General features: G+C 38.8%; 7 protein-coding genes and 2 long non-coding RNA genes across 12 annotated transcripts; 5 read left to right on the forward strand and 4 right to left on the reverse strand.

Moving 5' to 3' along the window:
- Window positions 1-226: 226 nt before the first annotated feature.
- LOC103855430 (ethylene-responsive transcription factor 1A) lies at window positions 227-1,604 on the forward strand. Its single transcript, XM_009132419.3, has one exon. It carries the CDS (start codon window positions 693-695, stop codon window positions 1,413-1,415), a length of 723 nt encoding a protein of 240 aa, XP_009130667.1. The 5' UTR covers window positions 227-692; the 3' UTR covers window positions 1,416-1,604.
- Window positions 1,605-1,847: 243 nt separating this feature from the next.
- Window positions 1,848-3,572, reverse strand: LOC103855439 (ubiquitin carboxyl-terminal hydrolase 3). 2 transcript variants are annotated; one of them, XM_009132429.2, is made up of 9 exons: window positions 3,439-3,572; window positions 3,185-3,316; window positions 3,047-3,091; window positions 2,869-2,974; window positions 2,736-2,794; window positions 2,577-2,651; window positions 2,438-2,486; window positions 2,265-2,341; window positions 1,848-2,143 (listed from the first exon to the last, which is right to left on the reverse strand). In XM_009132429.2, exons 1-9 carry the CDS (start codon window positions 3,505-3,507, stop codon window positions 2,057-2,059), a joined length of 699 nt encoding a protein of 232 aa, XP_009130677.1. In that variant the 5' UTR covers window positions 3,508-3,572; the 3' UTR covers window positions 1,848-2,056. The 2 variants fall into 2 exon arrangements, with proteins under 2 accessions (XP_009130677.1, XP_009130685.1); XM_009132437.2 differs by having other exon boundaries at window positions 1,885-2,150.
- A 312-nt stretch (window positions 3,573-3,884) lies between these two features.
- Window positions 3,885-5,937, forward strand: LOC103855456 (RGG repeats nuclear RNA binding protein B). The gene is made up of 7 exons (XM_009132447.3): window positions 3,885-4,210; window positions 4,411-4,675; window positions 4,758-4,823; window positions 4,907-5,036; window positions 5,105-5,263; window positions 5,365-5,415; window positions 5,504-5,937. The coding sequence occupies exons 1-7, from the start codon at window positions 4,063-4,065 to the stop codon at window positions 5,726-5,728; spliced, it is 1,044 nt and encodes a 347-aa protein (XP_009130695.1). The 5' UTR covers window positions 3,885-4,062; the 3' UTR covers window positions 5,729-5,937.
- A 37-nt stretch (window positions 5,938-5,974) lies between these two features.
- Window positions 5,975-7,986, reverse strand: LOC103855466 (ras-related protein RABD2c). 3 transcript variants are annotated; one of them, XM_009132464.2, is made up of 8 exons: window positions 7,702-7,986; window positions 7,258-7,330; window positions 7,051-7,098; window positions 6,928-6,975; window positions 6,765-6,836; window positions 6,519-6,674; window positions 6,326-6,429; window positions 5,975-6,248 (listed from the first exon to the last, which is right to left on the reverse strand). In XM_009132464.2, exons 1-8 carry the CDS (start codon window positions 7,713-7,715, stop codon window positions 6,155-6,157), a joined length of 609 nt encoding a protein of 202 aa, XP_009130712.1. In that variant the 5' UTR covers window positions 7,716-7,986; the 3' UTR covers window positions 5,975-6,154. The 3 variants fall into 3 exon arrangements, with proteins under 3 accessions (XP_009130712.1, XP_009130704.1, XP_033141721.1); XM_009132456.2 differs by having other exon boundaries at window positions 5,979-6,248; window positions 6,519-6,836; window positions 7,702-7,963; XM_033285830.1 differs by having other exon boundaries at window positions 5,979-6,248; window positions 6,928-7,098; window positions 7,702-7,963.
- A 229-nt stretch (window positions 7,987-8,215) lies between these two features.
- LOC103855483 lies at window positions 8,216-9,794 on the forward strand. The gene is made up of 2 exons (XR_004455649.1): window positions 8,216-9,523; window positions 9,621-9,794. It is a non-coding gene; the product is annotated as an uncharacterized LOC103855483 (long non-coding RNA).
- Window positions 9,795-11,251: 1,457 nt separating this feature from the next.
- LOC103855507 lies at window positions 11,252-13,116 on the forward strand. The gene is made up of 7 exons (XM_009132500.3): window positions 11,252-11,616; window positions 11,845-11,933; window positions 12,016-12,091; window positions 12,208-12,257; window positions 12,338-12,592; window positions 12,683-12,721; window positions 12,815-13,116. Exons 1-7 carry the CDS (start codon window positions 11,421-11,423, stop codon window positions 12,992-12,994), a joined length of 885 nt encoding a protein of 294 aa, XP_009130748.1. The 5' UTR covers window positions 11,252-11,420; the 3' UTR covers window positions 12,995-13,116.
- LOC103855498 (putative glycerol-3-phosphate transporter 4) lies at window positions 13,004-15,291 on the reverse strand. Its single transcript, XM_009132488.3, has 3 exons — window positions 13,871-15,291; window positions 13,276-13,794; window positions 13,004-13,181 (listed from the first exon to the last, which is right to left on the reverse strand). Exons 1-3 carry the CDS (start codon window positions 14,889-14,891, stop codon window positions 13,144-13,146), a joined length of 1,578 nt encoding a protein of 525 aa, XP_009130736.2. The 5' UTR covers window positions 14,892-15,291; the 3' UTR covers window positions 13,004-13,143.
- A 233-nt stretch (window positions 15,292-15,524) lies between these two features.
- On the reverse strand, window positions 15,525-18,368 carry LOC103855516 (putative F-box protein At4g17565). Its single transcript, XM_009132512.2, has one exon. It carries the CDS (start codon window positions 16,987-16,989, stop codon window positions 15,853-15,855), a length of 1,137 nt encoding a protein of 378 aa, XP_009130760.1. The 5' UTR covers window positions 16,990-18,368; the 3' UTR covers window positions 15,525-15,852.
- An 830-nt stretch (window positions 18,369-19,198) lies between these two features.
- Window positions 19,199-26,486, forward strand: LOC117127945. The gene is made up of 5 exons (XR_004450962.1): window positions 19,199-19,856; window positions 20,172-20,227; window positions 20,788-25,272; window positions 25,588-25,643; window positions 26,204-26,486. It is a non-coding gene; the product is annotated as an uncharacterized LOC117127945 (long non-coding RNA).
- The last annotated feature ends 411 nt before the right edge of the window (window positions 26,487-26,897 follow it).

Genomic DNA, 26,897 nt, shown 5'->3' on the forward strand with positions numbered 1-26,897 from the left:
AGAAATTTGAAAAATGAAAATTTAATTTTTTTTTTTTTTTAAATCTAAATATCCGAACCCGATCCGAAATAACCGAACCCGAACTAAAAATATCCGAACCCGACCCGAAGTACAGAAATACCCGAACGGGTTCTACACCTCTATACCGAAATACCCGAAAATCCAAAATACCCGACCCGAACCCGAACGGATACCCGAACGCCCACCCCTACTTCCAGCAAAAATTTCTTTTACAGCAGCAACCATACACTGAAGGACAAAAGGCAAAGACAAGTTGTGAGAAAGGAGAGAGACCAAACACAATATTGCTTGCTTCCGTAGATTGCATGACATCATCCCTTACGGCTACTTCACCTGTGTCTTATGTGGATAATCCGCACGTGTTTTAATTCACGAACCTTCATAGCAATGAGAAAAATCCATTACTTTCATATTTTCAACTTTTTAATTCACCCCACTAGACACTAAAATAATATTTACAAGAATAGTCTAGTCTTTGTCATATTCAAGAAGATCTTCCAGGTTCATGAACCATTTTTGTCTCGGTCTACCCTATAAATATAACGAACCATCTTTACATTGATTCCCACTGCAAATTTCAATACTATCAATAGAGCAAAGATTAGAAAGAAAAAAAAACATTTTTAACAACAAAAAAAAAAGATTCTTCAAATTTATTTCATCTCTTTATCATGGCTGTAGAATCCGACTACTCTTTTCTTGAATCGATAAGACAATACTTACTAGAAGAATCGGAGTTACGACTCACTGAGTCAATGGTGGCGCAATCTGGTACGACGGTTCACAGCGTGAGACCGGTGTACGGACGAAACTCGAGCTTCAGCAAGCTGTATCCTTGTTTCTCTGAGAGCTGGGGAGACTTGCCGTTGAAAGAGAACGACTCGGAGGACATGTTAGTCTACGGAATCCTCAACGACGCTTTTCACGGTGGTTGGGAACCGTCTTCATCTTCCTCAGACGAAGATCGGAGCTCTTCTGCGACGGTTAAAACCGATAATTTCTCGGCGGTGGATTCTGTTCCGGCGAAGAAGACGAGCTCTGTTCAAGCGCCGGTGAAAGGGAAGCATTACAGAGGAGTTAGGGAGAGGCCGTGGGGGAAATTCGCGGCGGAGATAAGGGATCCGGCGAAGAACGGAGCTAGAGTTTGGTTGGGGACGTTTGAGACGGCGGAGGACGCGGCGTTGGCCTACGACAAAGCGGCTTTCAGGATGCGAGGCTCCCGCGCTTTGTTGAATTTCCCGTTGAGAGTAAACTCGGGAGAACCCGACCCGGTTCGGATAAAGTCCAAGAGAGGCTCTTCATCCGAAAACAGAGCTCCAAAGCGGAGGAGAACGGTGGCTTCCGCCGGACAAGGAACAGACGTGGGACTAAAAGTCAAGTGTGAGATTGTTTAGGTGACACGTGGTTATCAGTTATTGGTTTATAATTTTCCATTGTCTTTGCTGGATCATGTTTTTTCCCCAAAAAGGTGGACGAAATGCATATAATGGGAAATAAAAATGTTAAGAACAAATATTCATTTATTAAATACTTCATTATCAGTGGGTTCAAAGAGTAATGGTTAAGCAAAAAACGTTACCACAGTTTTAATTAGTTCGCTAGTTAACTAATTACACTATTTTAATTTTTAAAAATATAATCTATCTATATGGCGTATTGTTAATGTAATCACTTCTAAATTTGTTATAGATTTTATCAGTTACAAAAGTATAAAACCCAATTATTGGAGAAGAAGACACCGTCACACATAATTAATTAACTACTAAATCATCACACAAACTGATATAAACATACGACCAAACACGATAATCTAATACAAAGCTACCTGCCAAAATTTTTTTTTATGTTTCTCTTAAGACAAAAAATGCACTCTTAAAACCATGATCATAAACTCTATAAGATTTCAGAAACAAAAAAGAAGAAGAAGATTCAGAATGCAGTAAAACAGAAACCACCTATATATAAAATCTCGTGGATAGTTAAGTCATAAACTCAGAAACAAGACTACTGATCTTTGCTTCTTGAAGAAAAAACCTCAGGTTCTCTTAGAGATGGCTATCACATTGAAGTTGAGCGTGTCCGGATTCTTCTCAATAAACTTCTTCATCACTTTCGTCGCATCCTGTAAGTTTAATAATATCACCCAATATACCATCAAAACATATGCAGAAGGTTTCAAAAATACAACAAAACCATTGGCATAGTCCCAGGAGAGTTTTAAAGACTGAAAGGGTTTATAGTACCTTCAAGAGGGTAGCTGGAGAGGAAGCACCATGTGAAATTGGTCCTGCTTTCCTTCCATCAAGTTCATAGAGCTCACCTGCGTAATAAACAATATGATTTAGTACCGATATGGAAGTGTGTTTGAAGCTTTCATTGTTCTGATTTTTTTTTGGTTGATGTGCGAATTTGTTACCATCAACACATGCTAAACAAATGAAATGCGTGTCTGCGTCGTCGGTAGCCTGAGGAAAAGTACAAAAAACAATGTGACATTTAGATGAACATGTTCGCATACTCATATGCATCAGTATTAATATGAGGCGGGAAGTTACCGGTGTTTCACCAGCTGTAACAGCTACAGAATGAGCATCTTCTATTTGGCTATCGTTCTCAAGAAACCTTGCACGCTATCAAAAATAAGAAACATTAAACATAAGGCAAAAAAAAAACTTATAGTCAAATCAAGAGGAAAAAGATAAAAGATAGAAAACCTCCATAGGAGTCATATTGGCAGTGGATTTGAAGAATTTATCTAAGAAAGATCCCTCAGCTGAAAATAAGCAAGGAGAAAGTGAGACTCGTTAAAAAATTAAAAAGAAGCACAAAGAGGTTCAAAAAACTCACAAAGCTTGATTTCAGAGGTAATGTTGCCAATAGCATGGAGAAGACCAATGGTTCCACAAGCATTACCCACAGTTTGTTTCATAAAGTAAACTTTATCACTATGCACCTATCATTCACACAGCCATTATAAGACTAGATTACAGTAAACAATGGGTTCCCTCTTCATAAAGAAACTCACCTTCTCCATGATTTCCTTGTCTTGCTCGATCCTCTCTTCTTCACTCTAAATACCAAAACCATCATACTTTCAATCAACACAAGCTGAGATTTTCAGAATCAAAGACGGGTTTCAATTGATTATCACGAAAGAAGAGACCTTTTTGGTGATGGGGTAAAGGAAGAGTACAGCAAGAACAGGCTTAGGAACCATCTCAAGAAGTTCGTCGTCGAATCCAAACACATCATTGCACTCCGCTGCATCTGGTGCAAGACCCAGACCCCAAAGAAACTGTACACAATACACACCAATACAAAAAAAAATCACTGAACTGACCTAGAATCAATCTTCCCAATTTCGAAAAATAAAGCCGATGATCGGAGAAGAACAAGAAGGGAAAGTGAGAGGAATACCTGATTCATAACCTCTGGGTTAGCTTCGAGTGGAAGCCATCTCTTAGCTGAAGAACTCTCCGTCGCCATCTTCGTGATCGTCTCTTTCTGATTTTTGCACAATCAAAAACTCTTCTGTTCTAAGAAACGAATAAATTATAGACGAAGCTACTAATGGGCCTGGCCCAATTAACTCTCTGTTCACTAAAAAAAAAATCCTACATTCGTCTGATTCATCGTACGGTGAAGAAAATGCCCTGATTTTGTGTACGGTATAGCTTTCTACAGAGGATTAGATCACTCAAACCAATTTCTCAGTACAAACTCGGCCCGGCCCGGCCCAATAAGAGCGTAGGGTGATTAAATTTTAATCTCAAGGAGAATCAACGGTGTAGATTTCTCCTAAAGTAGATTCGTGTGCAGAGGATAGAACCTCAAGAGGGGGTTTATAAAAGATTAGGTTTATGGATATCAAAGTGTTGTGCAGCCTTGGCTAGGGTTTTGCTACTTATCCTACCGCAGCTTCCTTCTTTGTTTGGCTCTGTCCGAACAACCATATCTTTCGATATTCCTTAATTCTTCATCTTCGAAAACAATAACCCCCAAAACAATAACCTCGGTGACTAACTAGTTTGGTCTGGAGAAATGACGACTTTGAACCCTTTCGATCTCTTGGACGATGACACCGAGGATCCCACCCTGCTCGCTGCTGCTAAGCCGTTGAAGGTTGAGAAACCTGCTCCAGCTCAGCCTGCTAAGATGCCCACTAAGCCCACTCCTCCTTCTCAAGCTGGTGAGCCTTTCTCTTTTGATTTAGATTAATAGAGATTAGTGATAAACCTGCTCACTTTGGCTTGGTGGTTGTAGATTAAGTGGACATGAATTAGTTTCTTTATTATATTTAGTGGAAATGTTAAGACACTTGCATCTTTTATTTATATAGATTAATAATTAACTGATTAGATGTTATGTTATTCGTTGACTTTGAGTAAGTGAGGGAAGCCAGAGGAGGAGGTCGCAATGGTGGAGGAGCACGTGGCGGTGGCCGTGGAAGAGGTGGTGGATTCAACAGGGAGTCCAGGAACAGTGATGCTCCTGCTAATGAGAACGGGTACGTTGGAGGCGGCTACAGACGCTCTGAAGGAGGAGATGCAGGGAGACGTGGTGGATACCGTGGACGCGGTGGTCGCCATGGAGATTCTGGTGACTTGGAGCGCCCGCGTAGGAACTTTGAGCGTCACAGTGGAACAGCTCACGGGTAAGGAGGCTTCTTCATTGTTTATGACTGTTAAGGTTTGATCTTACGGGGTTTGTAACTGTAAAACTTATTGTTTGAGTAGACATGAGTTAAAACGTGATGGAGCTGGCCGTGGCAACTGGGGAACCATTGAGGATGACATTCCTCCGTAAGTTGTAATTACTTCATTGTGTTGTTTCTGTTTTTCATTGGTGTCTTGAAATTAAAAGTGATTTTGTTTGTAATCAATAGGGTGACTGAAGGATCCACACCAGTGGTGGAGAAGGATTTGGCTGTTGAGAAGGAAGGTGAAGCAAGTGATGCAAACAAAGAGACACCTGTTGAAGCTCAAGCTGAGAAAGAGCCCGAGCCTGAGGACAAGGTACATTTTCCATCTTTTGAACTTGTTAAGAATAATGTTATATAATTGGTATCTTGCTGTGTTTGTAGGAGATGACTCTTGAAGAGTATGAGAAGGTTTTGGAGGAGAAGAGGAAAGCTTTGCAGGCAACCAAGATTGAGGAGAGGAAGGTTGACACCAAAGCCTTTGAGACCATGCAACAGCTCTCAAGCAAAAAGAGCAACAATGATGAGGTCTTCATCAAACTGGTGAGTTATCTGAACTCTTCTTTATTTCATTTTGGTGTTGGTAAACTTCTATTTATAATGGAGTGTGTGCTTATTGAACGTTGAAATGGTGGTGGTATCAGGGAACAGACAAGGACAAGCGCCCAGTTGAGAAGGAAGAGAAGACTAAGAAGGTCTCGCTTGCTCACTACTAAGGATTTAAACCTTTTTATTCAAATTCTTTTGCATGAATTTTTGTTTATGTGATTTTTTTTTTTGTAGTCGTTGAGCATAAATGAGTTTCTGAAACCTGCCAATGGGGAGAGGTACAGAGGTGGTGGTTATCGTGGTGGAAGAGGTCGTGGACCAAGAGGAGCTGATGAGGGTGGTCGTGGACGTGGAGCCGAGGGTGGTGGTCGTGGACCAAAAGGAGGAGCTGACAGAAAGGCTGCTGCACCTGCACCAAAGATTGAAGACGCTGCTCACTTCCCTACTCTGGGAAAGTAAGGCTCTCCGGTTTGGTCCTTCCGCGTCCTTTTGGTTTGGCCTCGTTTGTTTTTGTGATCTCTCACCCGGTTCTGTTTTTGTTCTTCTGATTTCATTGTTATCGTCATACTCGCTCAAGGCTTTTTGTTCTACGAACCCGAGTTTTTGGGAGCTTTTAGTAAGTTAAATGAGGCAGAAAAAATCATTTCTCCATCAAAGTTTGTTTTTAATCTTGTAGTTTTATAATTTAATTTAAAACACTCGGCATTGATTAGCACGAAACTTTTTCTAAGGAACCGAGCTTAATTCACGTACATTAATACAAACAATATAGAAGCTTTTGGACATAAAAGTGACCGAAAAAACAAATACAAAAGATGAAGAAACAACGTTGTTCATGTGTCCTACATGGAAACATACGAGAGACTTAAGTGTCCACAAAGCGCATTAAGAAGAGCAGCAGCCTGATTGCTGGTTTACAGGTTGTCCTCGGATCTGGACTGTTGAAGGCTTAGATCCACCAGCAGGTTGGCTCGCCATTCTGAAAAAGAAGAATCTGAGTTAAGGCTACCAATCTATAAGCTCTGACAATGAGTCGATGACAATAACGAATTCTACCTTGTCTTGATTGCAGCAGTCATGGCCATGAAAGCTTCTTCGACATTGGTAGCATTCTTGGCACTTGTTTCCAAGAATGGGATCCCAAGTTCATCTGCGAAAGCCTGTGTTTTCAGAACAAACATTACAGCAAATCCTTTAGACAATAGTGTCAAAGAACCGTAACAAATTATGAAGCATATTACGATATTACCTTGGCCGTCTCAGTGGATACAACTTTCTGTGATGTGAGATCACACTTGTTCCCAACCAGTAGCTTGTTCACATTCTCACTGGCGTAGCGGTCGATTTCATTTAGCCATTGCTTGACATTGTTAAAGCTTTCTTGGTCTGTTACATCGTAAGTCACCTGACAAAGATGAAATAAACATAACGACAAAGTCTCACTGATGGATGTCAGATAACATGGAGATAATGTTAAGTGTGATAATAAGCATACAATGATCCCATGAGCTCCTCTGTAGTAACTGCTAGTGATGGTTCTGAAACGTTCTTGACCTGCTGTATCCCACTGCATAATTGGTGATGGCCAACAGGAGAGTTATCATTCTATATGCACATATTAAGCAATTGTGAATCTGACACGACTTGGGGGAACTTACAATCTGGAGTTTGATGGTCTTTCCATCTTGTTCAACTGTGCGGATTTTCTGCAAATTATCATTACAAAATGAGATCTTTAAAATGATTAATGCATAAACAATTAACAAGTGAAAGAGGCTTACAAAGTCAACACCAATGGTACTGATGTAGCTATCCAGGTAGGAATCATCCTGCACATACAAAATATTAACAGAGCAACAATGGCACTTAACTGAGAAGTCTATTATTCAATACCGTAAAGGCAAAAAAACTGAGCTAGAGCTTAAAAGATAAAATGCGTATCTAATCCTCAGAAAAAAAGTATATCGAAAGAGAGAGAGATGACTTACAGCAAACCTTAGAAGCAAGCATGACTTTCCAACACCAGAATCACCAATAAGCAAAAGCTTGAAGAGATAGTCACTGCAAAAATCAAAAGAGTGAAATGAGGATAAATCAACTCGTTCATCATTCTCCAGCCATAGAAGTACTTGCGAAACGTTTGAGAAGAAGCTCAAAGATTTCTATAGACGCAATCTCAAGCTCCATAATCCAAATCGCTCACATCCTTGAATTTTCATTTTATTTCTTTACAGATCTAATCAAAATACGATCCACGAGATCGAGAAATCGATCAAACAGAATAACAAAGCCTTCATCAAACGAAGATTGCTAAGATTCTCCAGCTAGAACGGTGATCGGAAGAAAATCAAGTAGACACTAGACCATTGAATACGTTATAAAATTCAAAAAAAAAAACGGTGAATCGATTCTGAAAGGAAAAGAGAAATTACTATTCAGGATTCATGGCTGATCTCGTAGCTGGATCGATCTACCGGTAAAAACGAAGAGACGATTCCGCCGATAAACAGAGAGTACGGCCGGTGAGGAGCGCCTGAGAGAGAGAGAGAGACGTAAACGATCGCTTTGTGTCGACGGATGACGACGTGGTTAAGAAATAAGAAAGGTCCACACGATGGTTACTCTCATTTGAATAAGTCTCTGTGTTGATTTGGTGACGTGTCATCTCCAGTCCAGAAGATGCGTGGAGGAGAGGAAGTTTCATTTTTCTGTCTTCTCAAAATGTAGAATTTTTTTAAAAAATTTTAGATTGAAAGACGTCAAAAAAAAGAGAGAGTAAATTTTAGATTTATTTTATAATTGGTTGAGTTTTTTTTACAATATTTTTGAGATAAAATTTTGTTTGTGTTTTAGCTAAAATATCATACATCTAACACTATTAAAAGGAGAATAAGAAGTCTTCTTAGCTATGCCACGTCGGATAAAAAAATTAACCTATCATAAATCATCTTTTTGCCACGTCATCCTGGAAACCGGTCTTTCAAAGGTCTGAAGCTTATTTGTTTTGTTCTTCTCCCAACTATCCCACTTTGTCGTAACTGATCAAATTCTGCACTTCTCAGTTACAGTAATCTACGATTTATCAATCTATTATGCTTTTAAGTCATCTTAAATAGTTTCGTTCCATCTCCCCTTATATCTCCTTCTATGTAAATTATAAAGTGCTCCATCTGATCTTAAATCAACCCTAATTGAAAAACTTCACTGAAGAAGCTACAGCTATTGCCATGAAATCCACCGGTGAGCATGTCTACCATCGCCACCGGGACCAGCCGAATCTGGACTCCATTTTCGGTTAAGAAGGCCAGAAACTTTGCTAATGGCCGGACTTTATTGGGTTAGAGCTCTTCCTCATCCATGAACAGGTATGAATACTTTTTCCCAACTTTTCTTCCGTCATATTCTATACATGTTTCTCTAAGCTGATTGATTCCTGAAGGGGACTGTGCTGCAAGGATTCGTCTCCTCTAAAGCAGGGACATTGACGGTCATCTTCTCCAGCTTTATTTCTTTATCTGCGTGTTAACTTAGATTTGTTTGGCCACATTCAACTACTAATCTTCTGAACAATGTTGTTGATGTTGTTGGTCACTTGATCTGGTAATAGACAGTCTCTAATGGACTTTCCTGTCCCTGACGAAGTGGAGATAGCAACCACACGTCGTTTTTTTGGTTCATTTGCAATCAAAAGAGTATGTTTTCCTGTACTTAGAATGACTGACGCCTCTGTGAATTCCAACTCTCTACAGTACAGACCTTGTATTTTATTCAGTCCTACAACTGAAATTGACGTCTCACCCAATGGAAAATTGCTCGAGTAGATGATATGTAATTGTAGTTTTTTTCTTCTTTTAAAGCATGAGAATGGCTATAGTTTTTCGTTTTTAATTTATGGGTGATTTGATGTCTTTTTTAATATCTTCACCATCTTTTGATCTTTGCCATGAAAGTAATAAGAGCTATATCCTCATTTCTTTGATTGCAGGCTTGCAGCTTAATCATCCCCAACATCGTTTACTGTTGATCGGAGTATTGTGTTGTTGTTGTGATTGCTAAGCCTAGACATCATAGCTTTTCCAGAACTTTATGGAACCTGCATATGGAAACAACGAGACGTCCCTCAACCGTTTATGCCTGATTTATCAGGAAGATAGAGTGCTCAAATTTAACCTTCCAATCCTAATGCTCCAGTTGCTAATTTAGTGCTTAACTACTCCATACAAACAGGGGAGGTGTTTTATCTTGACTTTATGCGTGAGTGGGTATTTTCTTATATATGTTCTCTCTGTGGTTTTGAAATTTTTAGAGCTCATATAATCATGTTCTAATTCAAATATGTCTCTCTTTGCAGTTACAGCATCTACCATCTGAGGAGAAGAAAAATATGAGCAAAGGTGATACCTTTTTAGCATGTTCTTTGAATCTTTGTTATTTTTCCAGATTTCACATATATATACATCGGGCTTATCATATGTAAGCCTCTCCATCTCCTTTCAAAAAGAGATATTTGTCTTCAAGCTTTCAATTGTACTGTCAGATAAAGTCATGTGAATTCTGTTTTGGCAGAGATATTTGGTGATGCAATTGGCAAAGGAAAACAACCTGCTAAAACGTAAGCTATTGTGTGAATATGTTTGGTATAATCGTAGGATGCTTTATGTATCTGATCTGAAGCAATTTCTCACTTCACAATGAACCACACAAGTAAATTAAGAAAACTCGAAGGAGCTTCTACGGCTAATCAGATTAATGCTACTCATTCGATAAATGCATTGAGTTAGAGCTTTACAACTTAAGAGCATAGCATATTGAAGGGTATGTCTCTCTTTTTTGCATGGAACGTCCTCAAATCTATGCCATTCAGCTCCACAACGACATATTAATTCAATCATTAGAGTTATTATAACAAAGAGTCACCAAAGTATACAAACCAACATAAAAGTAAAGACTAAGGTCTCTGAGACGAAGCCAAAATTATTTGAACTTTGGAGAGTCATTTGCTTTTTTGGAGAGTCATTGTTGGTTTATATAATTTAAATATCAAGTTTAGATGATGGTTTGTTTAAAAAGTTTATCTTTAGTTTGGTTTGGTCTCTTTAATTTTTTTATTTATAATATTTTCATGAATTTGTTGGAGAATAATATTATTTCACGTTTGGATTGTTTTATTCAATTTTATTTATATTATTAAACAGTTCAATTTGGTATTATAACTCACTGATTCTAAAGTTTAAACAATGTTAAATTGTCTGTACATGTTACAATTGTTTTATACAAAACCTAAACAAAGAAGATAAATGTATTTAAATCATAAATATGTTTAGTAACTTTTACTTATCTTAGTTATTATCCAGTATATGATTTCAAGTAATAAGAACAACAATTTGTACGTGTTAAAAACAACAATTTGTGAGTTAAATTATTTAAAATTTGTAGACACAAGGCAATGAATAAATAAAAAATAATTTATATTTCTAAAAATTTAACTTTTTAAAATTGATTGTAATATATATATATATAATTTATAGAGAAAATTCATATGATAACCATTTTTAAGTTTTTGTCATAAGAATAACCCTAAAAAAAATATGCAAATACAATTCAAGTTCAAACAAAATAATTTATATAGTAATAGGATAAAAAATAAAAATTCAGATGTATTAATCGCGCATAGCATCATTTACCAAAATAATATAACAACATTTGAATCCAATAACATCAACAATAACCATTCTTAGCAGCTTGATGTGAATATAAGAGCAGGTTACATATCCATCAAATTCTACATACGCAAGTTTAATTCAATTTACTAATATTATAGAAAAAATCCGGGCGTAGCCCGGAAAACCCTCTAGTTTTAATAATACAGAAATTTAATTATCTTAAGAATTCGATATTTTTTTACTACAGTAGTGGGCCTTTTGAATTTTGATGATATGGGCCTACAGAATAAAGCTTATGACTAAGGCCCACTGCTCATTTTCTAATCGACCGTAGAAAAATTTGGCTAACCTCGAATCATCATCTCTCTCACTTCCTCAACAATTCGGCAAACCATGGCAATGGAAAACAGGCGGGAAATAATAGCAGTGGAGGAGGATTCTTAGCTTGTGGAAACTCCCCTCATCGCATCTTCAGTTTATCGAGAAAGATGGAGGATAGCGGGATAGGCGGCGGCGGGGGAAGAATCAGCAGGAACGGTGTGGTGATGAAGAAGGAAGGATTAGGGTTTTCTAATGAGGGATTGAGATTAGAGAATCCTTTCGCTTTCAAAGCTCTTCAAGTCTTCACTGGATTCGGCGTTGGTTGTGGAGTTGGAATCGGCAGTGGTGCTCCTTTAAATCTTGGTATAATACTCTCTCTCTTAAGGTTCTGATGAGACTGCGAATGGCGAATTAGGTTATATCTTGATTGAAATCAATTAGTGGTGTTGTTGCCACTGATGATTATGGTGGTTAAGCTAAATTATTCATAGTCCAAAACAGTGTGTCATTGCTTAGTGAATTGGTTGCTCTTTATCATGCTTGTGAATTTTATTAATCCGTATTGGTCTTGTTGTTGTTTGATATTATCAGGTAGTATTCCAATGGTGGGGGAAGTTATGAGTGCAGCTAGAGGAGCTACCAGTGCATTTTCTGGGGCCACGCACCACGTCAATGATGCTGTACAGTTGACAAACTTGTGTACTATGCTCTTCCTTGCACTGTGTTGTTCTGAATCTGTTTGCGTACTTTGGCCATCTTTAGTTGAGGAAGCTGGGGGCTAGGAACATTAAAGCAGGTGTCGGATGTGGAGTTGGTTTCGGTCATGGTTTTGGAGTTGGTATGTTTAATTAAATTCTTCTTCTCCATTTTGTTTCAAAGTATTCTTGAGACCCCTGAGCTCAAAAAAGCACTATTGCTCTCTTGTTGTCATTAACTTTTATCTATCGTTGACAGGCATCGCAGTGAAACCAAGTGCCATACACAAACTTCAAGCTTCTATTATGGTAAGCACCAATCTTTCAGCAAGTGTACATCATGTTTAGTTTGTGCGTTCACATGAAACCATGAGTATGTATCTTTCAAGGGAACTGCATCCAGCTTGATGACAAAACTCGGAAGAATGAGTGAGACCACCACAGATCAAACCGAGATAGAAGACCAGGCGCCTCAATCTCTGACGGAACACAAGAAACATGTGGACACAAAAGCATCTTACAAGAACCGTGGTTCCTCTAGTGACCCAAGAACGTTCGGTACTCGAACTGAGAAAGTAATCAACAGTTTCCTCGACAATCCAATTCTGACACAACAACAGGACACAACTGCTGAAGAACGACAGGTAACGATGCTGTCACAGCATGTTTCTCCTCTTTACTTTGATCTTAAAAAGCCGTCTGATGAATTTTCTTTTACTTCATGACGTTTGCAGGTCACACAATTAGAATCAGAGAGCTTAATGCTTCAGATGGTAGTGTCTCGTTCTATATATTCGTGTTTACACTTCATATGGTTTTAATTCATCCATGGTGGTGTTATATATCAACGTAATTCGTCTCTGTAGGTGCTGAAACATCAAAAACTCGTTAACGAACTAATGGAAGAGAACGAAACGCTTCGGAGGATAATCATAGAAGATCTCAAAGTTTCACCGGAAAAGCTCAAATCAGTTTCATCTTACGTGTACGAATCACCATGCAAAGATTGCTTCGAGTGTCGTAGAAAACATAGAAGAAATAGATGAAGAATGATGTAAGCCAAAAAAAATTTCACATGCAAAGATCACAACGAACTATGAGTTCCTCTGCATTATTACATAACATTACAAAACTCTTGCACAAGCAAACAATGGATCTTGTTCAGACAGACTCTCCAGCTACTGTCTCTTCTCCATCATCTACTCTCGTCTAAGAGTGGTTCAGACGCAGGAACTGCAGAACAAATTAAGATAAAGTCAGATCACAGTTTCTTCAAATACACTCTCATAAGCAAAAACAAAACTAGAAATGAGATTTGGTGCATTACCTTCATCAACATATCCAAGTTTCTCTCTAATTTCAGCAATAACCAGACGTGTCAACAGCAACCCAGCACAAAGAGCCCCAACGACCAACATATAGAACACAGCTTGCCAACCCAGAGTCGAAAGAAACCCTGTCAGAAGAGGACCCAAAGCCGCACCAGCAGAACCAGTCCCATCAATAATAGCAGTCACAGTGGCAAGAGCCCTTGAGTCCCCTTGCAAAGACTTATGCGTTCCGAGATCCGCTGAGACTGCGGTTGTGATGAGTGCATAAGGTCCATTGACAAACAAACCAGTAACCATCATGAGGAGGATGTTGACTGTCTGAGAGACACCTCCATAAAAATGGTACACAAGCATCGCTGGAATCGCAGCGTACATGAACGTTGCTGCGGTCGTAGCTCTTGCTTTGAATTTATCTGAAATGTAACCAGCAAGAATCCCTCCTACAATGCCTCCAACATCAAATAGCGTGGAGAGGTTCCCTGCTGTTTTCACAGACATATACTCTCCACCAATAGCTGCAAATAGAAATCAAAGATCATTTTCCAAAAAAAAAAAAAGCTCTATGATTTGATTATAAAAGAAAAAACTTACGTGTTTGGCTCAGATAAAACGGTAACCAATACAAGAACGTATAAGCGACCAACTTCGAGAAGAAGAGACACAATGCAAAGGGTATAACACCAGGAATCATACAAGCTTGCAAAAGTCCAACACCTGTTTTATGCTCATACCCTGGCTCTGAACCTGAACTCTCCCCTGCGACTTCAACATCTACTTCTTCGATGTTTCTTCTCCTTTTAATGAACTTACCGGAGTTAGAATTGATATCAGGAAACCCAACATCCTCAGGATACGCAGCCAAGAACAAGTAAACAAGAACGCCTCCTAAAGACATAACAAAACCAGGAGCTATAAACGACCACCCCCAACCGTATTCAAGAACACCCGCAGCTATCAAAGAACCACAGATATTCCCAACAGAAGTATGAGCATTCCAAATCCCCATTATAAGCGCTCTCTTCCTCTTCCCAAACCAGTTCCCGACCACCGCCACAACAGACGGCCAACCCGTCGCCTGAAACAACCCGGCCGCCATTTGCATCACCAGAAAGAACCAAAACGCGTGAACGTCCCAGAAGTAACCCATCCCAAACAGCCCCACGAAGAACCCACTCCCGATCATCCCCCAAGTCAGAAACAACCTGAGGTCCAAAGTATCCCCCAGATGTCCAGCGACGTACATCCCTAAAGAGTAACAAGCGAGAAACGCCACGTCGATCTCTCCTAACCTCGACGTACCACCTTTCCCGTTAAACGGCTCCCATCCTTTATTAACATGATCCGCGTCGGTTTCTTCTTCCTTCACGAACACGTTTCCCACAGGCCAAGGATAGGTGTTGATATGCTCTCGCGGTGGCTTAGTGCTCGGCTCTGGGTGCAAAACGCTTTTCACTATGCTGCTGGGTTTACGAGAAGCGTGGTAACAAGCGTACGCGATGAAAGTGATCAGTAGAATAGCGTAACGGAACGTCTTTGGACTCCAGTTTCTTCCTCTGATTCTCCTCAGAAGCAGGATCCCAGGTGGTGTTTTCCTCTTCGAACCCGTAGCCATCTTAACCAAAGCCAAGCTTGTTTTAAATTCAATAAACGGAAGAAAAAGTTTAACCTTTGTGGATCAAAATCATCTACCCAAATCCATGTTCATGTGTTTGAGAAACCAGAAACATGAATTAATTTGATTTGAGAGAGGAAGACTAGAGGGAGAGAGAGAAAGATGACGTAATGTGTGAAGATATGACACGTGTCCTCCTCGTTAGGACAGAACCAAAAGACATGCAGTTGTCTTGCCACGTTGACAACTTTGGTTCGCGAGAAGCGACGGCGCGTGACCGATTAGCCTGCTGGGGTCAGTCAAATTCATAGAATATAGCAACGGCAGCCTCTGGATTAATTTGGTAATCATTTTGCATTGTGATAATTTGTTAATTCTTTTGCATTATGATAGTTACTGATATAAAGGCCCATTATAAAATATCTAAAGCCCACTAGAATTCACGTGGTAGGTAACTAGCTCAAGCGTGTCGGAAGTTGGAAGCAAAGATGTCTTCCCCGCCTGTCAACTTTCAAGTGAATACCATCTATTAATCTTCTGTGTTCGACCTCCAAAAAAGTAGTAATCTTCCGCTATGTGCTCTATTGTCTCTCTCTTCTCGTAATAATTGTTCCTTTCTGTTTTTTTCTTGTCTTTTTCTAAGCTTCTAAGTCATGGCATGCACATTATTCTGAGAAAGTAAATCAAGATTAGTCGAGCTTCCGGTTAGAGAATGTAGTAGACCTGGTCATTCGTTGATGATATGTGACCTTTATAGTTTATAGGATAAACTATTACTTTACTGTGTACGTACCAGAATAAGAAAATTGAAACATTTAGCAGTTGAAGTGTGATGAAATCTAAAACAAAAAAAAACATATGAATAACACGAATATACTAACGATCAGAGGACAAAACCAACATATTAGTTAGGTTTAAAACCAAAATATATAATCCTCAATGGAAATAGAAACGAGTCTAATTAATGGTTAGTATCCGAGAAGAACCATCGAGCATCAGAGAAGCCTACTGAGGAGACAACCCATTGTGGCAAACGCTCTGTGGTTTGGGTGCCGAGATCATAGACAAATATATGTTCGGGATCCTTGCTCTGAAGCCTCTGATGATCGATATTGAAGCCACTGAAATAGATAGAGTTTCTCTTAATCCCAGGGATATCTTTGGCTACAACAACAGTGAAACCCATGTCCAAGATTAGAGCCTCATCACCTAAATCATTCACTCTTTCCCGTGTATTAGTTAGAGGATCGTACGCGTAGATGCGAAACTGCCACCTGGAATCCTGCACCATACACGCTACAAGGAGAACTTGTCCAGATACTGAAGTTGCAATCATTATATCGAATTTAAAACCCATATTCCAATCAATGGCATCGACAAGGGCATCTCTCTCGACATCAAAAGGTAAAATATACCCATTTTGGCGTGGGATATCCTCAGAGAAATCCCAAACAAAGACTCTCCAAGAAATGTCTGGAGCAATGTAGACCTTGTGATCTTTGCTGTTATAGATAATTTGAGCAGCGGGACAAAGTCTGGCGATTCTCCTCCACCCGCCATCACCTTTCCTAGTGTAAACCATATGGTCATCCAAGATCCAAACGACTAGGTAATTTTTGGTTATATTATTGCTGTCTACCCAGAGACAAGCTAGCCGCGGTGGTCTGATCAAGACTTTAGATAATGAAGAGTACTGTGGTAGATCAAATCTCTCTAACGTCAATGGATTGATAATGTAGAGATTCTGAAAGTGGCCAAACATCAAGAGCCAGCTACCGTAACTCGCAATACAACAACTCCGTGTAAACTCAGCACCTAGATCTCGTGTCTTGTAAAGGTTGTCTTTATCCTCTGGAATGAATAAAACACAGCTATTGTTGCTATCGGTTTGGTTCTCTCGAGGGAAGAGTATCAGCCAAGGAATCTGATTTTGCTTGGGGACGCAGCTTCTCAAAGCAGAGTTCCACGACCTACAAACTGATTTAGCTCGATTGAGATTTGTGAAACTCAATCTTTGGAAAACACTACGTAGCAAGTCTGGATAAAGCTCCGACCACATGGGAGTCACTGGAGGAGGATTGCTCTCGCTCTGATCCATCGCTGAACTTGTTTTGATAGGCGAAAAGGGTTTTGGTCACAGCGCCCCTACTTCCGTATTTATAGATTATCCCTACAGACTTAGGTGGATATTATTTTATCTTTTACTTTAAAATTTTATATTAACTATTTATCTTGACTATTATCATTTAACACAGAAATACGACAAATGGAAAATTCATTCTCCTTCTTTGCTTTTACTTACCACTAAGTGATTTTCCCGTGCTCATGTACGGACATAAATATTTATATAATAAATATAATATAATAATTAATTGATATTTATTTTTAATTTTAAATTAATTTATAATTTGTGTATATAATTTATATTAGTTATATCATATTACTTTAATTAAATATTTATATTTAATCGGTTTTGTTGTTTTTACAGTCAATTTAGTTGTCATTTGGACATATTGGATTCTGTCTATTTATTTGAATTCAACTATAATATTTATTTTTTGTAAATATATTAATATTTGCATTTTAGGTTGTTTATTGTCTTAAATACATAAGTATATTTTATTAAGATTATGTATAATTTAAGATATATTGTGATTATAATGAAATAAAAAATAAACTAAAATGTTTGATTCCAAATTACATAAATTAATATAATGATAATATTCTAAAGTCTCATGCATATATATAAATTTTACAAAAGATCTAATTGTAACAGTGAGTTAATATTTTATTTTCCATTTGTTAATATGTTTTAAGTCATCATATAATTTAAATTTATAAAATAAACAAATTATTATAATATAAAAAATATTATTTTTTAAACAAAATAAAATAAATTATACATTCTTATTGTAGTTACATCTATGATTTTATATATAAGTTGGGTTAGTTGCTAATAAATTATACATTCTTATTTTAGTTACATCTATGATTTTAGATATAAGTTAGATTAGTTGATAATATGTTCATTTGTTAATATGTTTATTGCTAAATTTTTTTTTTTTCAATATCTCTTAAAATATGCAGTAAAAATGTGATTGTATTTTATAAATTATATTATATAGGTAAACTAAAATTTATTTATTATCTTGTAATTGTAAGATATTATAGTAAACTAAATATATAAAAAAACAAAAAATATTTCAATAATAATATAAAAAATTATTTTTTGTCAATTAAACCTATATACGTTTATGTTACTTAGTTATTTTGTGCAATCATCTAAGAAAAAAAATATATATATAAATTCAATTACTTTGAAAAATATATTTGTATTGTGTAAAATTATGTTTTAAAAGAAAAATGTTTTTTTTTCTAATATCAAGATCATTTGTGCGAACTTTTTTTTTTCTGAAATCACATTATATACAAATATTATTTTTTCATCTAAGAAGATCAGATAAAAAAAAGTATTTTATTACTTCAAAAGTATATTTTTTGTTACTTAAAGATATCTTTTAAATGGATTATTACTATTTTGTGAACTTTTCTTTTTTTATGAAATCATATTATATATATATACATATATTTTTCGTTTTTAAATTATTTTTAAAACTTTATAAACTTTCCTTTTTATTTGTATTGTTGTTTGGATAATTTTTAAAAAGTAAAGAATAATATTTAAATGGAAAATTGCTACAAATAGCACATTCATAGTACCACTTTTCATGTTTACACTAATCACTTTTACCCTCACTTTTAATAAAGGGTAAAAGACAATTATACTTTTAGGGTTAACTAATCTAAACTTAGTGTTTAGAATTGAGAGGTGGGTGAGGTAGGGTTTTTGAAATGTGAAATTTAAGATTCTAATAAATATATAAATAAATACTTAATAAATATATAAATAAATACTTAAAAAATATATAATTTTTTTTTAAAAATAGTTTCAAACATAATTTTCGTTTTTCAAAAAGAAATTTGAAAAAAATAAAAAAAAATTCGAAAAAACAAAAATTCAAAAAAAAAAATTTATAAAAAAGTTTGAATTTGAAAAAGAATAATTCGAAAACATATAAATAACAAGGGCATAAAAGTCTTTTGCCACTTAATGAAGAATGTATTTTTGAAAATGTCTCTTTAGTGGTGGTAAAAATGAAAAGTGGTACCATAAAAGTGGTAAACATGTAATTTTCCCTATTTAAATGGACTATTACTATTTTGTGAACTTTCTTTTTTTATGAAATCATATTATATATACACATATTTTTCGTTTTTAAATTATTTTTAAACCTTTTTAAACTTTCTTTTTTATTTATATTGTTATTGTAACGACCCGATCCCGGTTTTGGAGTTTGTTAGCCAGCTAAGTCATATGCATTTACCTGTAAGACAATTATTTGCCTATAAATACCTACCTCTACATTGATTTCTCCTTTTGCAACAAGAAAATAAAACTCAGAAGTTAGAGAGAAGAAGAAATGAGAGAGAGAGAGAGAGAGAGAGTGAGAGAAAGAAAGATAAAAACCAATGCATGTTGCCACCAGAGATCGCCGGAACCACCACACGCCAGCACATCGCCAAGCTCGTCATCACCATCAACCGCAGCTTAGAATCGCCGGAAACCGCCGCCTCTTAAGCTTTGTTTTCGTCCGTTCAGTAAATCAGCTATATCTCCATAACCGTTGAGAATCTCTCGCATGCAAGACCATCATCGTGTTCCTCTCGTCGAGACGAAGCCGTAGACACCGACCACGCCGCAATCGGAGTTCAGACGAAGCCGTACGCGCCTCCAAAAGTTACGCCGACTGCGCGCGTTTCTTCCACGCGCCGCCGCCGGATATCGCCTCCGCCGTCTTCCGCCACCGTCCTCCGCCGCATCTCCGCCGCTGCCAGAAGTCGCCTCCGCCGCAGCTCCGCCGCCGCCGGGAATCGCCTCCGCCGTCGCCGCCGACAAACTTTCCGGTAAGACGCCGCCGCCCTCCGCCGTCGCGGCCGGTGACCGACACCGGTGACTCGCCGGTGACTCGGTCAACTCGGCCGAGTCAGCTCAGCGAGTCAAGTCGGTTGACTCGGTAAACCGGTTGGTTGACTGGTTTGACCGGTTTAAATTAATTTCGTTCGGTTAAAGTAAACCGGCCGGTTATGTCAAATCGATTTCTGGTCAAGAGTTGACCGGATTGACCTTTGACCAGCGAGTTGACTTTTTCGCAAACCTTGACCAGTCCCGTTTTTAACCGTTCGAAAGGCGTCTGACTCAGAATTTCGATCTGATTTCAGATATGGAGTCTATTTGAGCAGCTGGAGTTCATAAACACTATTTTTCTATTGCTAAGGTGAGGGTCTATTCCCGAACTCCTCTTACACGGCTTAGGACCTCGAATAAGTATAATTTATTTCTAATGTGTTCCGTCTGCTTGAAATCGAGTCTGTCATTGCTTGTTTAGTTATTAGGTTCTTTGCATAAACCGGAACTAGGGGGCTAGATGATTCAATATTGATTGCTTCACTTAATGTAAATTCTTAGCTAGGATTGTTTTAGTGTGGAGACGGATACAGAGACGGACTTCTGTATGCCGGATTGTATGAGGTTATGGCCAACTATAGTCGACCGGTTGAGCTGTAGCCTGGAAGTGTCGATAAATCGTCCACGGGCGGTGTCCGAGCACTATCTCGAGTTGTGTTGTTTGGCCTGTTAGTGGGCGGCGAGTGTGCACCTCGCTAGGACCATTGTTTGTTGCTTGGGTACTTTAGGTACCGTGTTTGACATGCATTAGAATTAATTTATATTTATTCGGAGTGCTATGTCCGGGTCCATGGACTTCGGGGTAGCATCCCCCATACCTCACTGGGCGATTCACCTATCGCTCACCCCTCACTCTTCCTTTTTTTTCAGGTGAGACAAATAAGTATGTGATATTTGGACGGACTTGGTGCTACTGGACTTTTCTTTCGGATTTTATTTGGGCTTGGGTGAGCGTTATTGGGTTTATGGGCTTTTATATTATGGGATATTGTTGGTGGCCCGTCGTCCTTAGTGAGAAGGAGACGGATGTCACATTGTTGTATGATGACGCGTCGGTGGTGACACGCTGTCCTCCAGATAGGAGGTGACGGGTGTCGCAATTTTGGTATCAGAGCGGGGTTCCATCCCGGTTCCGTCCGGGATGGCGGTCAGGGGATTCGGTTTTCATCGGTTTTCAACGTTCTTTTTGTTTTTTTTAAAAAAAATTTATTAATATATTTCGAAATTCTTTTAGCACCATTCTGTCCATTAATTACTAACTCAAATGTCTCTTTCTATGACGATGAGTAAAATCATCGTCATTCGTCCTTCGACTAACAGGGTTCTCGCCAGATGTTCAGCAGTTGGGCGATGTTTAAGTTCTTCAGTTTTCTCAAGAGTTATCAGTTTCTTCGGTCATGATTTCGAGGTTATCCAGGAGTGGATATGTGACGTTTCTGCCACCAGCCCACTTCAAGCAATCGTTCCACGAGTTTTGTTACTGGAGATTATGTGATGTGAGGTATGAGCCATTGGTTGGCATGTGTACGAGTATATTATCTATTTTGGAGGTATATTTGTCTTGTGAACTCGTGGAGATCGCTTTTGAATTGGGATGTGCCGGTTCGGATAGCTGACATATGACATTGGGAGCTATTTATATTCATGGTGTCGCACCAGTTATGCTTGGTGGAGTCGAGTTATCTGGAGCCCCTCAGAGAGATGGAGCAGAGTTTTATGATGTTATTGTTTTTTTTGGGATGGATTGGTTGTCACGACATCGAGTAGTGTTGGATTGCCTGAAGGCACGAGTTTATATTGCTGGAGCAGATGAAATTTTTATTGCATGCATGCTACATACTGAGGAGTTATGGAATATAAGAACAAAGAAATTTTCGGCAACCATTTCGATGGTTAAGGATGATGGACAGCATGAGCTGCAGGATCTTCCGGTTATTGCAGAGTATGAGGATATATTTGTGACCTTTGGAACGGTCACTACAAGACACATGAGACGCTCTTGCGAATTGTTTGGAGCAAACATCAATGGTTTCACGAGTTTCTTATCATCTATCACGAGCAGGGATGACCGAGTTGAGAAAGCAATTGGAGGAACTCTTTGATAAGGGATTTATCAGATTGCTTACATCACCATGGAGAGCATCATTGTTGTTGTAAAGAAGAAAGGTGGGAGTTTCAGATTTTTGTATCGACTACATAGACTTGAACATGGTAACCATCGTATTGATGAGTAGTTATATGAGATTAATGGAGGTTCATCGTTCTCGAAGTTTGTCTTGGCATCAGGATACCATCAGTTTGCTATAGCTGAGGAGTATGTACGGAATGCAGATTTCTGTTATGGATATTATGAGTTCGTAGTGATACCATTTGGGTCGACAAAGGCACCGTTGCATTCATGAAGATATGAATGACGTTTTCGTGAACATTTGGATAGGTGTGCGATTGTATTCATCAACGACATCCTGGTTATTTTGGAGTAGAAAGGAGATTTATAAGCATTTCGCGGATTGCGTTGGATAAGCTTGGAGAGCATCAGTTGTTCGCTACGTTGAGGAATTGTAGCTTCTGGCAGAGGAATGTTGAATTTTTGGGTAACATGGTTTTGGAAGCAAAATTTTGATTGATCCAAAGAAGATTAATACCGTTCCGGGAAGGTCGAAACTTAAGAACACTACAGAGATCTACCGTTCTTTTTGGGTTAACAGTGTACTACTAGAAGTTCATCAAGGGTTTCACCGTTATAGTAATGTTGAAGATACAGTCTACATGTAAAGACGTTAAGTGTGGTTGGATAGATTTTTGTTTGAGGAGTTCACTGAATAGAAGCACAACTAATGAAGACACTAATTTTGGTTCTGCAGAGGCTGAGGCTTACTCTGATGTGTCAGATACTGGCTTGGATTTAAATTGAGGTAAGAAGATTAAGTCATTCATATGCATCACGCCAGAGAGGTTGTAGTGGTAATTACGTTATAGTTTTGGAGATCGTAATTGTACGAGAAGGAAGTCCAGATTCTATGGGATCATTAGAGTCTGACATTTATCTACACATTAAAAATTACAATTTGGCAGTGCAGTCGGAATGAGTTTGTAGCAGGCTGCAATTTGGATATCGCATGCCATCTGGTAAGGACAACCAGGTGACAAATGTCTTGGGTAGGCATATGAGCGACGTATTTGGAACAAAGGAAGGTCAGGAGTTTACTGGGACAGTTGCTAGTCTCAAATTGTGTGTCGTATTGTCAAGGGAAAGACATATTGCCTTGAGGATTGGAGCATGCAGTTTTGCTATGGAAGATACACCATGCGCAGGTTAGCGTTATGGTTTTCGTTGAATAGATCGAGATTGAGAATATTGGAGATCATACAGCTTTGAGCAGGACGTACCTATATCGAAACCGAGTTTGTGTGTTGGACGATAAGCTGTTAAGAAAAGGGATCTTACAGCAAACACATCACTTATGTTACTCTACCCATCGGAAATAATAAGGAGTTCAAAGATATTAAGCGTTACTATCATTGACCTATTATGAAAAGATTGTAGCCACATTGCGTCGCAAGGATATGTAAGTCAGCTGGTTTTCCATGAGGATTATATACGGTTCAGGTTATTGTTGAGCATGCTTTTGACAAAGTGGAATGAGACATGGTGATTATGAATATCGTTACTGGATTTTTAAATCACCGTATGTGGAAAGGATGCCATATGGGTAGTCATGGATAGACTTACCGAGTGAATCCATCTCCTAAATAATTTAGAAGGCAGAGAGAGCTGATCAGTTGGTGCAGATTTTCATCAACATGATTTTGAGGTTGCATGAAGCTCTTGTCAACATTGTATCGGATTGGGATTCAAAGTTCACCTCTACATTTTGGATTCATTCAGAAGGCGTTTGGGACAAGCGTTCACAAGAATACAACTTATTATCAACATACAAATGGTCAGAGGACTACTCAGAACTTAAAGGATATATTCAGGGATTGCGTCTTCCAATGGGATGGAAGTTCAGAAAGCATCGACCTCTAATAGAGTTTACCTATATCGACAATTATCATTCAAGCATTGAGATGGACAGTACGAGGCTGTTTATGGTAGGCTTTATCGTATACCACTTTGTTGGACCAAAGTGGGGGAGCGACATGAGTTAAAATTACTAATGGTTCAAGAGACGGTAGAGCAAATAGATATGCTCAAAAATTGGCTTTGGGAAGCACATAACGTCAGATAATTTATGCAGCTAAGCGCCATAAAGATTTGGAGTTACATATAGGTTATTTAGTATACCTGAAAATAAGGACATTTCAGGAGGGATCTAAGACTCAGAAGCTAAAGGAACCAAGGTACATGGGATTGTATCCTTCGAAGGAGCGGATTAGAGCAGTTGCTTGCAGCTGTTTTATTAGCAGTGTATCAGATTTTTACAACGTGGTTCATGTGTCAGCATTGAGAAAAGTTGAAAGAAGACCAGAATTATTTTGCAGCAGACGCCAAATCACCGCAAGAAGATTGTACTCGCCTTGTCAGCTAGTGTAGAATTCAGATCATCAAGCGAAAGCAGTTTAGAGAAAATCGACTGTGTTTGTCAGAGTATGTTGAGAGTGAGATGAGACCTGAGAAAGCGAGCATATTGATTATTCAAGTTCGTTTCAATGATGTTGGGGAATTAACGGACGACTCGAATTCGGGGACGAATTCTTTGTAGTGGGGGAGAATTGTAACGACCCGATCCCGGTTTTGGAGTTTGTTAGCCAGCTAAGTCATATGCATTTACCTGTAAGACAATTATTTGCCTATAAATACCTACCTCTACATTGATTTCTCCTTTTGCAACAAGAAAATAAAACTCAGAAGTTAGAGAGAAGAAGAAATGAGAGAGAGAGAGAGAGAGAGAGTGAGAGAAAGAAAGATAAAAACCAATGCATGTTGCCACCAGAGATCGCCGGAACCACCACACGCCAGCACATCGCCAAGCTCGTCATCACCATCAACCGCAGCTTAGAATCGCCGGAAACCGCCGCCTCTTAAGCTTTGTTTTCGTCCGTTCAGTAAATCAGCTATATCTCCATAACCGTTGAGAATCTCTCGCATGCAAGACCATCATCGTGTTCCTCTCGTCGAGACGAAGCCGTAGACACCGACCACGCCGCAATCGGAGTTCAGACGAAGCCGTACGCGCCTCCAAAAGTTACGCCGACTGCGCGCGTTTCTTCCACGCGCCGCCGCCGGATATCGCCTCCGCCGTCTTCCGCCACCGTCCTCCGCCGCATCTCCGCCGCTGCCAGAAGTCGCCTCCGCCGCAGCTCCGCCGCCGCCGGGAATCGCCTCCGCCGTCGCCGCCGACAAACTTTCCGGTAAGACGCCGCCGCCCTCCGCCGTCGCGGCCGGTGACCGACACCGGTGACTCGCCGGTGACTCGGTCAACTCGGCCGAGTCAGCTCAGCGAGTCAAGTCGGTTGACTCGGTAAACCGGTTGGTTGACTGGTTTGACCGGTTTAAATTAATTTCGTTCGGTTAAAGTAAACCGGCCGGTTATGTCAAATCGATTTCTGGTCAAGAGTTGACCGGATTGACCTTTGACCAGCGAGTTGACTTTTTCGCAAACCTTGACCAGTCCCGTTTTTAACCGTTCGAAAGGCGTCTGACTCAGAATTTCGATCTGATTTCAGATATGGAGTCTATTTGAGCAGCTGGAGTTCATAAACACTATTTTTCTATTGCTAAGGTGAGGGTCTATTCCCGAACTCCTCTTACACGGCTTAGGACCTCGAATAAGTATAATTTATTTCTAATGTGTTCCGTCTGCTTGAAATCGAGTCTGTCATTGCTTGTTTAGTTATTAGGTTCTTTGCATAAACCGGAACTAGGGGGCTAGATGATTCAATATTGATTGCTTCACTTAATGTAAATTCTTAGCTAGGATTGTTTTAGTGTGGAGACGGATACAGAGACGGACTTCTGTATGCCGGATTGTATGAGGTTATGGCCAACTATAGTCGACCGGTTGAGCTGTAGCCTGGAAGTGTCGATAAATCGTCCACGGGCGGTGTCCGAGCACTATCTCGAGTTGTGTTGTTTGGCCTGTTAGTGGGCGGCGAGTGTGCACCTCGCTAGGACCATTGTTTGTTGCTTGGGTACTTTAGGTACCGTGTTTGACATGCATTAGAATTAATTTATATTTATTCGGAGTGCTATGTCCGGGTCCATGGACTTCGGGGTAGCATCCCCCATACCTCACTGGGCGATTCACCTATCGCTCACCCCTCACTCTTCCTTTTTTTTCAGGTGAGACAAATAAGTATGTGATATTTGGACGGACTTGGTGCTACTGGACTTTTCTTTCGGATTTTATTTGGGCTTGGGTGAGCGTTATTGGGTTTATGGGCTTTTATATTATGGGATATTGTTGGTGGCCCGTCGTCCTTAGTGAGAAGGAGACGGATGTCACATTGTTGTATGATGACGCGTCGGTGGTGACACGCTGTCCTCCAGATAGGAGGTGACGGGTGTCGCAGTTATTTGGATAATTTTTAAAAAGTAAAGAATAATATTTAAATGTATTTTTTTATTTTATTAGGGATATCATAGTAATCAACAACCGTGAGAGTTAACGTGAGCGCGACACCTAAAAGTGACTTTTCAAATAATATTATAGAGATAGCTTTTGAATTTTCCACCATAAATAAAATTATGTAAATTAATACTGTTAGGAATTCAATGTTTTATCCAGAATTTTAAATATCGTAATTAAAATTAGAGAAATTCTCTAGAATATATCCTTTTAGTTTATTTTCACAAAAATAACCACAAAAATAGCACTCAATGAATTTTTATCTAAAGATTAACTAATCTAAACTTAGGATTTAGAGTTAAGGGATGAAGTTAGGGTTTGAAATTTTTTAAAAATTAAAAATTAAAATTAAAATTTTCAAAACAGAAAGTGCTAATTTGGTCATTTTCTTCTTTTAGGACTATTTTG

Source organism: Brassica rapa, chromosome A01 (assembly GCF_000309985.2).
Source record: "Brassica rapa cultivar Chiifu-401-42 chromosome A01, CAAS_Brap_v3.01, whole genome shotgun sequence".
NCBI lineage: Eukaryota > Viridiplantae > Streptophyta > Magnoliopsida > Brassicales > Brassicaceae > Brassica > Brassica rapa.

Bases quoted from the DNA above. Each gene is read 5' to 3' on its own strand.
- LOC103855466 (XM_009132456.2), bottom strand. The intron at 6,837-6,927 runs GTAAGTTCCCCC...CCAATTATGCAG, and splicing joins AGACCATCAAACTCCAGATT to TGGGATACAGCAGGTCAAGA. The intron at 6,430-6,518 runs GTAATATCGTAA...CTGAAAACACAG, and splicing joins TATCCACTGAGACGGCCAAG to GCTTTCGCAGATGAACTTGG.
- LOC103855498 (XM_009132488.3), bottom strand. From the start codon at position 14,891: ATGGCTACGGGTTCGAAGAGGAAAACACCACCTGGGATCCTGCTTCTG. The intron at 13,795-13,870 runs GTAAGTTTTTTC...TTCTATTTGCAG, and splicing joins GTTTTATCTGAGCCAAACAC to CTATTGGTGGAGAGTATATG. The intron at 13,182-13,275 runs GTAATGCACCAA...TTTGTTCTGCAG, and splicing joins ACTTGGATATGTTGATGAAG to TTCCTGCGTCTGAACCACTC.
- LOC103855439 (XM_009132429.2), bottom strand. From the start codon at position 3,507: ATGGCGACGGAGAGTTCTTCAGCTAAGAGATGGCTTCCACTCGAAGCT. The intron at 3,317-3,438 runs GTATTCCTCTCA...TATTGTGTACAG, and splicing joins ACCCAGAGGTTATGAATCAG to TTTCTTTGGGGTCTGGGTCT. The intron at 2,144-2,264 runs GTACTATAAACC...TTAAACTTACAG, and splicing joins CTCCAGCTACCCTCTTGAAG to GATGCGACGAAAGTGATGAA.
- LOC103855507 (XM_009132500.3), top strand. From the start codon at position 11,421: ATGGAGGATAGCGGGATAGGCGGCGGCGGGGGAAGAATCAGCAGGAAC. The intron at 11,934-12,015 runs GTACAGTTGACA...GGCCATCTTTAG, and splicing joins CGCACCACGTCAATGATGCT to TTGAGGAAGCTGGGGGCTAG. The intron at 12,092-12,207 runs GTATGTTTAATT...TATCGTTGACAG, and splicing joins CGGTCATGGTTTTGGAGTTG to GCATCGCAGTGAAACCAAGT.
- LOC103855456 (XM_009132447.3), top strand. From the start codon at position 4,063: ATGACGACTTTGAACCCTTTCGATCTCTTGGACGATGACACCGAGGAT. The intron at 4,211-4,410 runs GTGAGCCTTTCT...ACTTTGAGTAAG, and splicing joins CACTCCTCCTTCTCAAGCTG to TGAGGGAAGCCAGAGGAGGA. The intron at 4,824-4,906 runs GTAAGTTGTAAT...TGTAATCAATAG, and splicing joins ATTGAGGATGACATTCCTCC to GGTGACTGAAGGATCCACAC.
- LOC103855430 (XM_009132419.3), top strand. From the start codon at position 693: ATGGCTGTAGAATCCGACTACTCTTTTCTTGAATCGATAAGACAATAC.
- LOC103855516 (XM_009132512.2), bottom strand. From the start codon at position 16,989: ATGGATCAGAGCGAGAGCAATCCTCCTCCAGTGACTCCCATGTGGTCG.